At 40.4% G+C, this 13,251-nt stretch overlaps 1 protein-coding gene across 2 annotated transcripts in view; it reads left to right on the top strand.

Annotated features, from left to right (window-relative positions):
* Positions 1-7,194: 7,194 nt before the first annotated feature.
* Positions 7,195-13,251, top strand: part of SEC62 (SEC62 preprotein translocation factor) — a 35,580-nt gene continuing 29,523 nt past the window's right edge. Inside the window, exon 1 of one of the 2 annotated variants that reach the window (XM_032783704.2) lies at positions 7,195-7,294. In XM_032783704.2, the coding sequence (XP_032639595.1) occupies positions 7,259-7,294 (36 nt within the window). In that variant the 5' untranslated portion in view covers positions 7,195-7,258. Of the gene's footprint in view, positions 7,295-12,041; positions 12,170-13,251 lie in introns of those variants that run through there. The other variant, XM_075068402.1, reaches the window with a different exon arrangement.

Here is a 13,251-nt window from a genome sequence, read left to right as displayed (position 1 = left end):
CAACTTCACTAAAATAATGTGCCCCTCAGCGCCCCTGCTCAATCTGGGGTTGCAAAACCCACCCCCTTATTTTAAGCACTTTCCTGGTGCTCAGATTTTGCTGGTCCTGGGTGCTAATAGGAATAGGCCATTGGAACTCAGACCCAACCACAAGAATATTTGCACCAGTCATCTATGCCTGTCAGTATATTCCAGCTCTTTACAAGGCATCATATGAGTTGCCTTATGATTCTTAGAACCAAAATGCCTCACTTTATATATGCATACATTGAAATCCACCAATCATTACTGATTAAATCTCATGGAATATACTACCAGTTTTACCATTGGTTGTATGTATAATCTCACATATGGGATGTTACCCCCAATTCCTAGTACTATTTACTTGTTTTTATATGTAAAATGTGCCCAACACATTGTGTCCAAGTGCAAATATAAAATTACTAAAGTCATAGACAATTTATTGACCAAGATAAACAAAAGTAGAATAAATTCGCACCTCCACACTGTGAACTGTGTCCATCCCTCAAAATCAGTTCCTTGAGGTAAAAGCCTATGAAAATAGATCCTAGAATGGTCAACAAACTCTGTTTCTGTTAGACTAACAGAAATATACATATTAGAAACAAAGGCCCCAACTCCAGCTTCAAGATTTTTAAAGCTAAGGAAGTACCTGACTTGCCTCGACATTCTGAATTACAAATAGTACAAGATGTCATCTCAGTTAGGCAGATCCCAAACAGGAGTCGTACATGGTTTTATAGATCAGGGGTTCTCAAACTGGGGGTCAGGACCTCTCAGGGGGTCACGAGGGTATTACATGGGGGGTCACGAGCTGTTAGTCTCCACCCCATGCCCCACTTTGCCTCAAGCATTTTTAATGATGTTAAATATATTAAAAAGTGTTTTTAATTTATAAGGGGAGGGGGGTCACACTTACAGGCGTCCTATGTGAAAGGGGTCACCAGTACAAAAGTTTGAGAACTACTGTTATAGATCACTGTCAATAACCTGAATTTCACTTGGAAGGAAATAAGAAGCAAAATCATTCTGGAAAACTGGTGTTAAGTTCTCCTTGGAGGTGGTCAGCTGCTTTCTGCAGCTGTTGTAGCTTCTGAGATGTTTCTTGAGAGTATCCTGCCAAGTGCATTGCAATAAGTAATCTTGGAGGAATGGGTAACAGCAGCAAGGCCTACACCACAGAAAATGGTTACAGTTTTGGTTTCCTAACCAGACTTGGATGAAAAAAAACATTTTAGGCTGTAGATACCACTTGAGAATTCAGGAGCAAAGTTGGATCCAAAAGTTTCATCTGCCCAAACTGCAAACCTCATTGACAAAATGTAGTCAGTTCTACTCAATCACGGAGGCAGGCATCACTCCATCTTGCCTTCTGCTAGATGCTGCCCCGTCCTACCAGCATCAACAACTTGTCTGGATTGAACTGCAACCACCTCACCCTATCCACATTCAATCCTAGCCAGGCACTGGGAAATAGATACACTACTCCATCTACGCTCAATGAAAATCAGATATAGAGCTGTATGTCACCTGAACACTGATGGCAGCATAGTCCAAAATTTCTCACTATCTTCCTGCAATGGCCTCACATATTGTACACATTAACCAGAGCAGTGACAGAATAGTACTGGAACAGTGGTCCCCATATGAGAGAACTTTTAGGCATGAACAATTCTGTAACCCCACAATTTAGGATATATTTGAGAAAAATAAAAACTTCCCATCCATCCTAGCCAGTATCTGCAGGTGTGTTAACAGAACTTCACTGGCATTGGTATCAAAAACTGCTGACAAATATTTAAAAGAAAAAAAAATGAAAAATCAGCCTCAACATATAATTTGTCTATTTCTAGGAGATCATCAACCAATGAGACCACTCTTCCTGATATAATCAGGTCCAAAGCCAGACTGAAAGAGATCAGGGAATCTGACACTAGATTACACCAAAGTTGCCCAGCTATAACCTTTTTAATAACCTTCCTGGAAGGAGAAGGTTAAAGACTAGGCACAATAGAGTATAATTCACTTGCAGTCATGGCCTTCTCTTTATATTTGATCTATACTTGTAACGTAATGCACAGTATGCATTTTAAAATATATTTCATGTTTTTTGGCAAATCTGCATTTATGACTTCAATATCAAATTGCACAAGGATTTTTTTTTTTTTTTTTAATATGGAGGAATACTGTTCAGGTTGTCTGGATTCTCTGATTAAAGACTCCCTTTCTATACATTGATGCAATACAGTTTTAAAAAAGCTGGTAAGGCTTAAAGTGTCAGTGATCTGCAGATCAAGTTGTCCCAAAGTATGTATTACATGATGGACCATACTGGTTCCATTCTTTTGTCTGGGCCCTGTAGTGGGTTACTGGGTGACTTCTGAATCATCCCTTTCAGTCAGTTGTGTATTATTTGTCTTAAAGGATACAGAAAGCTGTGTTAGGATTTCTCTTAAAAAGAAAGGCCAGTTTGAAAGTTCTTATCATTGCAAAAGCTTTACACCATGTATAATCTATGAAATGTATTAGAAAATAGGTTTCTAACTAAAATGGACAAACATATGTATATGTGTAGTGATAACTGTGACAGGTTAGACCCCCTTTTTGGGATGCCACCTGATGTACTGGGGTTTCACTAAGCCCCTCCTGCTCCACCAGCCTGGCTTCTCTGTTTTGCTGAATTAGGCACTCTGGCCTTTTGCAGAGCACACACATAGGCAGGGCCACACCCAGGTGCAGACACAGACTTAAGTCAGCTCTGTGTGAGAGTATTCACCTAGCACTCATGTGCACACCCCCTTTGGTGAATAAACCCAAAATAATATTGTCTTGCACTGTATAGAAAGATCGGCACAGTACAAGCTCATAAAAATTCACCCTCTCCCTCAATGTGAAGAGAGATGTGCACAACTTCTTGCCCCGCCCAGTTAGAAGTTGCACAAACTTGGTTTAATAATAAACAAAAATTTATTAACTATAAAAGGCAGATTTTAAGTGTTTATAAGTGATAGCAAACAGAACAAAGCAGATTACTAAGCAAATAAAACAAAACACGCATACTAAGCTTAAGATCTTAAAGAGACTGGTTTCAAGAAGTAATTTCTCACCCTAAATGTTATTTTAGGCAAGTTGCAGAGTTTCTGTAGCTTAGAGTTCCAGTTATTTATTCTTACAGACTAGACCCCTGTCTGTCTGGACTCACCTCTGCCTTTCCCCTCAGGTTAGTTCCTTTGTCCCTTCAGGTATTTTCAGCAGCCTTTCTTCCTGGGTATGCAATGAAGGAGAGTCCAGATTAACCCCCTCCCCAGCATTAAAAAAGATTTACCCCAGGCGGGAAACCTTTGTTTGATTTCCATCCGCCTACAGAGGAAAAGTATCAACAGTGTCCCAGGTGGTATTTTGTATCAGGTGATCTTATCAGCTGGCCTTGCAGTGTCAAAGCAACTATGAAACCAGGTTTATTTGCAATGGCCATGGGAAAGAACTCCAGGCCTTACTGGAAATTCACATCTTCAAAGACTCATTGTCATTTTCTAATGGCCCATTAAGGCTGATTACCTACTGTCTGATGGGCTTTTTCCAAGTATAAACACAGATGTAATTGTTACATAGTCAACATTCATAACTTTAGATACAGAAATGATACATGCATACAAATCTGATAATCACATTAAGTAAATTATAACCTTTCCAATGATATATTTTATGCAAGGTGGCTCATATAAGGTATCTTAGTTATGCCATATTCGTATCATAACCATCTTTCTATGAAGAATATGGGATGTAGCGTCACAATAGCCATCTTGATTTTTAAGAGCAGTGGCATTTGTAAAATCAGAGAACTCAGTATCAGGGATTATAAAGAAGTCTGTAAACACTGGTTCCATAGTTGTGGATATTTTACAAAGAAATTGTCTGTGCCCCATGCAGCTTACTGTCTAAATCAGATAGATACAATACAGAACAATCTTAACTATTTGAACATCACGCATCCAAAACCCACTTTGTAAACTGCTTGTATTCCCGCTCTACTCCTAACACAATATACAAAATTCAGAACTTAATTCCTGAAGTCCTACGTAGCTGCCAGCAGATCCAGTCTCCTCCTTACCTACAACATTTCTCTTATTATGCCCTATTCAAACTCCAGCAAGGCAAGAGCATGATCCCACTCTCCTAAAGACAACAGGCCATTGGAACAAGTGAGATACTCACATTATGAATTGAGCCATTTGACTCTTTTTACTTGGTGGGAGATAACTACCACGTAAGTTATACATCTGGAATCCACATGAACACAGAACACCTTGAAAGGTTCTGCTACCTGCAATCACTCAATTTTGACTAAGCCCTATCATGCTAATGTCTGGACACACCCCAACTCCATGAAGGTTGATACCATCTCTTTCAGCTGCAGTGACACAGGACGTCCCCTGGCAGCACTGGACTTTGTGACATCTGTAAAACAATCTCTTTCCATGGTCAGGTTCCGCCATAATAATTGTTTTATATTCCACATATCCGCGACAATATAAGACAATTATAGGAAAGGCCAATAGTGCCCTCCTCGATTCTTGGTATGCATTCCTATTCCTATTTGATTCATTCCTTGGAGTTCCAAAGTCACTTCATTCTTATCTGGGATGGCTCTACCATCTATCCAACTCTCCTTCAGTTCACGGCTGTGGCCACAATAGTTCCTCTGTTTTGTTGGCCTTCAGGTAGTCCTCTGTTTGTTGCAGAGCCAAGTTCACCTACGTCTGCATTCTTCCAGGCAGACTTTCCAAGTATTGCTCCAATACCATGAATTTCCCTACTATACAGGTTCCAGAAATTGTGTAAGATGCCTTTTAATGAAAGATCAGTATGTAGACTGAATTAAGAAACTTTGCTGTTCCACTTATTTAAATTCCTGATGTGATGATGACCCAGTTAACAAGTCTGCTGTTTTAACAGCAGATATATGCTACCTCACACCATGACAGAGAGGTACAGCACAGGACATATTTTCCTGTTCCAGGGAGTGAGAGCATTTTCTTTCTAAAGTGTTTTGTGTGTGTATGAATATGTCTCTAACCTGAGTAGCCAAAGCTTTCTTGCAGTATTAGCAGAACGCTTCTCATAAGATAGATTTAAGCATTACATCACATGCCATTTGTCATTATTCTGCATATCAAGTCATGTTTCTACTTAGTGTCCTGTTAGCACTTGTGCATTCCATCACTTCTATGCCAAGTAAAGTGTTATCCTTGGTCATTCAGGAGACAGGCAAAACCTCTTTCACAGGAAAGTTAAACCAACAGCCTCAGTTTGAACCTACTGTTTTGTAACTTCAAGAGCTAAGCACATTAAATAATTATTAAAAGTCTACTGCCAACCTAAAAATCACACTTCTGTCTGAATATATTTTATCCACTATTTTTAGAAGAAACACCTAATTTTACTCTATCTAAAATGGATTAAAACTTTATTTCCCTATATTTTCAATTTATTTTGTGTATAGTCCCCTCTACAGTCAGCCAGTTTAACTTGTAGCTTGTGTGTTGTCCAACACCAACGGAGAGAAAAACATTAAAAAAAATAGGAAATTGTGATTATAAAATCACAGAAGTGCACAGGGTGATTCAGGGGAAAGTATATCTGAAACTTTTAAAAACTTTTTACTGTTTTCAATTGACAGTATAATTTTCATTTGCGGATGAATACAAACTGAGATGCACTGAGCACTTCCAGATTAGCAGGAGTAACCAGGTACAACAAGGTTTGGTGTGAGTTGCATATTCTGATACAGAACTAAACATGCTTTGCTAATATATATGGCCTATTAGTAAAAGCACGTGGTGAAACAATCTCAGGTAAAGAGGTATTTGATTTTTATGTAAGATGTATATCTGCACCTATTGCTCAAACTATGGGAAAGGGTCTGATTAACCTAAACAGGTACAATGCCTTCATAACCTGTAGACATATCAACAAGCATCTACAAACGGAGGCACAGTGCATCAACTACTGTATCTTTGCTTTAGTCTAATCTCTCATCTAGGAATGTGTAGTCAATTGTCCATTCTAAATGTATGTGCCTATATTCAAAAGAAAGGGTTATTATTAACCTAGTTTTGAGGCAGACTTTCAAGATAGAGAATAACGTCTATGACCAGTTAGAGATACTTTTTGGTTTGTTTAATCTATTGCCTGGCATAAAATAGTGTACCTGGCAGAATGTACCTGGAGTGCTGCCACACACATTTGGTGCATCATGACGTGCTTTGTATTGTACATGAATAGAACACATGAGCACAGCAGGCTGAGATGAAGAAAAACACCTGAGTAAAAATAGATTTAGGAGCTTAACTTTGGGCACTCAATTTAAAATTTTTGACCAAGGACTTTGTAGCCTTTTGGACCAAATTCTGGACCTTTTCAAAACAGGATGCCTTCAGCCAATGTGCAAAAATGCATGCACAATTGGGCACCTAAATTTGTGGGCTCATTTCAGGCAATTGTTCTAAATTGTGATAACTGCATACATGATTTTGTGTATGCTGACACATAGTGGTAGTTGAAGGCCAGAAAAGAACATCCCATCAGATTCTAGGCTGACCGCCTGTTTATCACCCGCTTATCCCTTGAATTGAACCCAATAACCTGGATTTTAGACTAAAGCATTACAGCCCTCAACAGACTAAACTACTGTGTGGCACAGGAAGAGACTAGCAGGGATTGAGGTGCACCAATGCCCCAAAATGGTGGTGACCCTGGACACAAGGGTGAGAAAAGAACTCCAGGGATATAGCCACACTTGAATGGTTAGTTAATTAAGATGTGTTAACTAACACCACTGTGAGCGCTAGTGTAGACACCACACCAGCACCTACCATCGGTGTCCCGTCCAGGGGCGCTAGGTAAGATGCAGGCACCACAGGTACGCGACCCTCCCCTCAGGCGGAGCAGCGGCGAGGCGATGAGGGGCGCGCTACCGAAGAGAGACGCTAAGAGGCCGCCTAATACCCAGGGGGGTGCTCGCCCCGCCTGGCTCGAGCCCTGCCGGGAGTCCCCCAGAACTGCCTCTACCCCAATCCGGCGAGCTTGTCCCCATCTCAGCCTCCACGTCACCCCTCCCGTCAGTCGCCAGCCCCACCTTAGTTACCAGCCAGCTCCGCCCCGCTTACATAAGGGCTCCTGTGGCCTCTCGCGAGACTCCTACCCCCACGTCACCGGCAGACCAGACGGCGACAACATGGCGGAGCGGAGGAGACACAGGAAGCGGGTCCAGGTAGTGCAGCTTCCCTCGGGGGCTTGTGTTCTCCTGCCCTGTCTCTGCTCCCGCTCGAGCCCCCTGCGGCTGGCCCTGCTCCCCGCCTCCGGACTCCCGCCCACTCGGGCCCCCCACTAGCCTCTCACCCCAGCCCCTGTCTCCCTCCCGTGAGGCCCCGCCAGAGTGCCCCTCTCCTCCCTGGAGCGCCCCTGCGCGCCCCGCCGCTTGCAAAGCCCAGCCCTGCACAGCCCCCCAGCACCTTGCGTCCTGTGAGCACGCGGGGACCCCTGTCGTGATATCGTAGCAACCCATCACCCCCGCCCTGTCCGTGCTGACCTGCGTGCACCCACCCACCCACCTCCTGTGCATGCTCACAAGCCCCCCTAGCACACCTGTGCAGAGGTGCACCCCTAGTGCGCTACACCTGTCGCAAAAGCGCATCTGTGCACTGCCCATTGAATTAATGGGAATGATACTTCCCTTGTCTTGGAGGAGGGGACAGAAGGGGGTTCCACATTTAAGAACCAGTATTTTATAAAGAACGTCTGAATTTCTCATACATTCTTGCAACTTGAAGACCTATTCAGTTGTAAACAAAAATATGTAGAAGGGATTTTCTTCATAATACGATTAAAAAACGTTTTGTTCTTTTTCTTAAAGAGACAAGGTGGGTGAGGTAATATCTCTTATTGTAACAGCTTCTTTTGGTGAAAGAGATGAGCTTTTGTGAAATTTAGACAGGTAAATGATTACTTTTGTGAATGATGGGTGTTCTTTCAGGTACAGTAAATCACTCCTCCTCCTTCCCCTCTCCTCCTCCCAAATCCTACATATTTAAATGTTTATTTAGACCAATACTAATAGGGAGCGGGGAGGAGCTTTTTTTCAGTAGATATTCAAGTGGGGGAACAAAGTGTTTCTTACAGCTTGAACAGTAAAGGCATTTGTAGTTCAGGTTGCCAAAACATATTGGGTGGGATCCACAAAGGTTCCTAAATCCCACTTTTGGTGCCACTGAGATCCATAAAACACCCACTAAATGCTGTAGGTGTCAAAACTAATTTGGCACCTAAGTTTTCAGGGTAAAAGTTCTCCTTTGTGCCTACGTTTATGTCTCTGAGAGTATGCCTGTCTGCCTCCCTCAAGGTGTTGAGACACCATCTCCTTCATAAACCCCAGAGTGATTCACAAGTCTGGGAAAAATAGCCATGTGGCTGCCTATCTCACATGCATGGCCCAAACTAGTAGGTGGCCTCTGAATGTGCCTACCAGATTGGGTCCCATTCAGAATCTGGACAGAGGAGGAGAAGATGGTGCCCATGTTATAACTTTAGCCCCATGGTTGGAGCATTCACCTGGGATGTGAGAGATCTGTGTTCAATTCCTCCTTCACTAGCAGAGGGAGAAGGAGGATTTGAACAGAGGTATCCCACATCTCTCAGGAGAGTGCCTTAATCACTCATGTGGGTTTTCCTCAAAGTCTCCTGCTGAAGCTGGTCCACTGTGGATAAATAATAAGTGAATGGAGCAGAGGAACTGAAGCTGGGGTCTCCGACTTCCCAGGTGGATGCCGTACCCACTGTACTACAGTCATTCTTTCCCTCCGTCTCTGGCCCAATGACTACACCTCTACCCCGATATAACGTGACCCAATATAACGTGATAAAGCGGGCGGGGGGGGGGGAGGGTTGGCTGCATATGCTGGTGGATCAAAGCAAGTTCGATATAACGCAGTTTCACCTATAACGTGGTAAGATTTTTTGGCTCTTGAGGACAGCATGTTATTGGGGTAGAGGTGTATTTAATGATTTATCCACAGTGGACCAGTCATTGAGTGAGAGAGTGTTTCTGAAAATTTACAAGTTATTTTGTTAGTTAGTTTAAGTTAAAGACTTTAAGAAATTAAGCAGCTATCAGTCTTTTCTCTGTCCCAAATGATCTTAACAATGGAATAATGCAGGCATTTCAGACTTCCCATATAGTTAAAATTAATAGAAATCTTGTGCAGGAGCACAGGGGGAATCCTGGAAGCACAGAGAGTCACTGACTAAGATCTGTTACACTCCTTCACGGATTACCAGTTTTGCTAATACAGCCCTCTCACTTAATAAGTCAATTGCAAATTAAGAGTCAGATTCTCCAGTATGCTTAATGCTGCTCTGATGATGCAAAGCAGCTGTAAAACCATCTTAACTAGCTGACATACTCTGGCTATTTTGGTGTACTGGTGAATTTGCCCCTAAATTTAAAATGTCAAAAAAAGATTTGAGGTTGATACTGCAGATCTCCAAATAATTAGAAATGTTATATGGTAATATTCTTCTTAGATTTCTTGTTTAGTATTCATGACTGAAAAAACCCTAGAGAAATTGAGATAAGAAACTGCAGTAATATGGAATTAAGTTTGAGAATATATATATCAGTAACTTCTCAGTTGAAAACATTATAGAGAAGTTGTAATTATCCTATACCCATGCATTACAAACCCAGAAACTGATGCCATGCAGGGAGGAGAAATGTGAAAAAATCTCTTTTTAAAAATAAATTTAATCTGAGATCATAAATATTACATTACTTCAGGACAGAGATAAGGTTGTTTAGAGTTCTTCACCATGTTTTTTTTTTTTTTTACCTGAATATGTTTGGAGTTCTTTTAAATGTAACTTTAACTCTGAATTTCCTGGGTTTGTAATGTATCTTTTGGGAATAATTACACCATCCCCATAATGTTGTATTACTGTTAAATTACTAATATATACTCTCAACCTTAACTTCATTTTAGCATATTTTGTCTGGGAAAATGTGTGTATGCACATTTGTGAACTCATAGATGCAGTGTTCATGGAATGAATTGTAGAGTTATACAATAGGTCTATTTATTCACTTTGATCATCTCATGTGCCCTGTGCCCACTAGTCTATCACACTGGGACTTATTCTAGCATGCCATGCCTGTGATCAGTGTCAAACACCCACCATTAAAAACCACCACCACCACCCAGCAACAAAAAAACTGTCAGAGAAATGTTTTCTCTTTCTTCCTCCCAGTGTGGAATTTTCTGGGGGGAAAAAAAAAATCATACCTGGTTTGAGGCCCAAGAAGGACAGGATTCATTCTTATGCTTGTGACCTATTCTTTTAATTTTTTTAACTTTTAAAAAAATTACTATTAAAAAAAGAAGAAACTTGAAAAAGTATAGATAGAACAAGAAAATAATCAGGTGCTTACAAGTTAGAACTGCATCCATTGCAATAATAAGGTACAATACTCTGAAGTGTCAGTGATTTGAATTATTCTTTATATAGCAAACAAAGTACAAACAAGATTTAATACAGTCCAGGAAAACCTCACCAATAACAATTTACGTATGACATTTAATGTCTGGTGTAATAGCAACCTAAGACTCCAATCCTGCAAACGCTCATATGCAAATTTAAAGCATTTAAGAAGTACTCCTGAATTTAACAGGACTATTCACATTCTTAAAGTTAAGTGTGTGTATAAGAGTTGGCAAGACCGAACCTAAATTTGTAACACAAATACATAGATAAACATATGTTGCCTTCTTAGCAGTTTCTCCATCATATATCAAACAGAATGTAGATGAGTCCACAAAGAAAGTACTCTTTAATTTGCAGAGTTCTTAATTGGCCAAAATGAGTCAATTGTTTTTCTTAGCTTCTTGGACTGTCTTGGCATAGTTCAATAAGGATCACCATTTTTCAAAGTAATACTGCAAGCTGCCTCTATTAGATAGTCAATTTTTCCTTTATAAGGGTATATCAGATTTTCTGGAACCAAGGGTGGAATCCATGAATCAATGTAGGCTCCTAACTTCTATTTAATCAGTGGAAGTTAGGCACCTTAACATAAGTTAGGAGTCTATGGGGCTTTGTGGATTCCACCCTAACTGTTTATTATAGGCTGATGTTTAAACTTCCAATTATCTGCCAGCGAATAGCTATAAAAAAGCCTGACTTTAAAGTCTGGCATCTTGTGGCCTTGCTAGATAGGCAGTTAGTAGAAGCTTTATCCCATTGAGAAGGGAGCGATTCCCAGCAATGGGACATCTAGCCATGGAAGATGCGAAGGTAACAGTATAGTCAAAACAATTTTATGTTTAGAAAAACTATTTAAAATAACTTCCGGGGGCGGGGGGGGGGAGTTGTGTGTCTGACACTGAATTAATGGTAATTAAGTCAAATGACTTTACACAAGGGGAGAGATGAGATGAAAACAAGCTCCAATAAAAACTTCTAAACTTCTGTAAAATGTTCTTAAAATAGTTCTTTACTGGTAGCTTTCAACAGAATGCAACGGCTAATAATATATATTCATGGGATTTTAAAGAGGAGAGTGCCTGGACGTGTGGCATAGAGAACAATGTATAATTAACCATGGCACACACTAAATGGATTAAAAGATAGCTAACTGATAGGTCTCAAAATGTAATTGGAAACAGGGAATCATCAAGTAGGCGTGTCTTTAGTGGGGTCCCACAGGGATCTGTTCTCGGCCCTACGCTGTTTAACATTTTTATCAGTGACCTGGAAGAAAACATAAAATAATCACTAGAAGTTTGCAGATGACACACAAATTGGGGGAATGGTAAATAGTGAGGACAGGTCACTAATACACAGCAACCTGGATTGCTTGTTAAACTGGGCACAAACAAACAATATGCATTTTAGTATGACTAATGAAAATGTATTCATCTAGGAACAAAGAATGCAGGCCATACTCACAAGAGAGGGGAACTCTATCCTGGAAAGCAGTGACTCTGAAAAAGATTTGGAGTCATGGTGGATTATCAGCTGAATATGATTTCCCAGTGTGATGCTGTGGCCAAAAGGACTAATACAATCCTTGGATGCATAAACAGGGGAATCTCAAGTAAGAGTAGTGAGGTTATTTTATCTTTGAATCTGGCACTGGTGCAAGTGCTGCTGGAATACTGTGTCCAGTTCTGGTGTCCACAATTCTAAAAGGATATTGAAAAATTGGACAAGGTTCAGAGAAGAACCATGAGAATGATTAAAGGATTAGCAAATGTGCCTCATAGCGATAGACTCTGGGAGCTCAATTTATTTAACTTAACAAAGAGATGGTAACGGGGTGATTTGATTTCAGTCCACAAGTATCTACATGAGGAATACATATTTTTATAGTGGGCTCTTCCATTTGGCAGAGAGAGGTATAACACAGTCCAATGGCTGGAAGTTGAAACTAGACAAATTCACACTGGAAATAGGGTGTAAATTTTTAACAGTGAGAATAATTAACCACTGGAACAATTTATCAAGATTCATGGTGGATTCTCCGTCATTAATAATTTTAAAATCAAGATTGGATGTTTTTCTAAACGATATGCTCTAGGAATTATTTTTGGGAAATTTTGTGCCCTGTGCTATACAGGAGGTCAGAGTAGATTATTACAGTTGTCCTTCTGGCCTTGGAATCTATTAATCTAGACATAGAACAATGAAAGAGGTTAGGCTCTTGACTTAGGCAAAATAAGAAAAAAATAAGTTTCTCATATCCCACCAGGATTTATTTCCTTTCTGTAGTTATGTAGTCTCTCATTTTCCCCATATCTAGTTGTGGTGTTTTTCTCCCTCTTGAAATCCCACCCTCATGTCTCCCTTTTTGCTCTGTTTCCACTCAGTGGTGTTTCCCTACCACACAGCTCTCTTCTGTGTAGTGTTCTGGCAGCAAGGGGAAATTTATAAAAATTTTGGTCTTTGAAGGATCAATAAAAGGGATTTTGAAGATAAAGATTCTAGTAAATCTTACTTGGGTGGCAGTTTAACTAAGGTAGTAGGAAGACCACTGTATTAAACAAAATGTTGAAAAGAGAAAATCTGGAGGGAATCAGATTGCTAAAAATGGAGTGATACTTAGTGATATTGAGGTTTCTGAAGACCCAAGACTTTAATTTCTCTGAGAAAGCTGTGTGTGTGTGTGTATATATATAT

This window comes from Chelonoidis abingdonii, chromosome 8, assembly GCF_003597395.2.
Source record: "Chelonoidis abingdonii isolate Lonesome George chromosome 8, CheloAbing_2.0, whole genome shotgun sequence".
Taxonomy (NCBI): Eukaryota; Metazoa; Chordata; order Testudines; family Testudinidae; genus Chelonoidis; species Chelonoidis abingdonii.
This window is presented reverse-complemented; position numbering and strand designations above follow the sequence as displayed.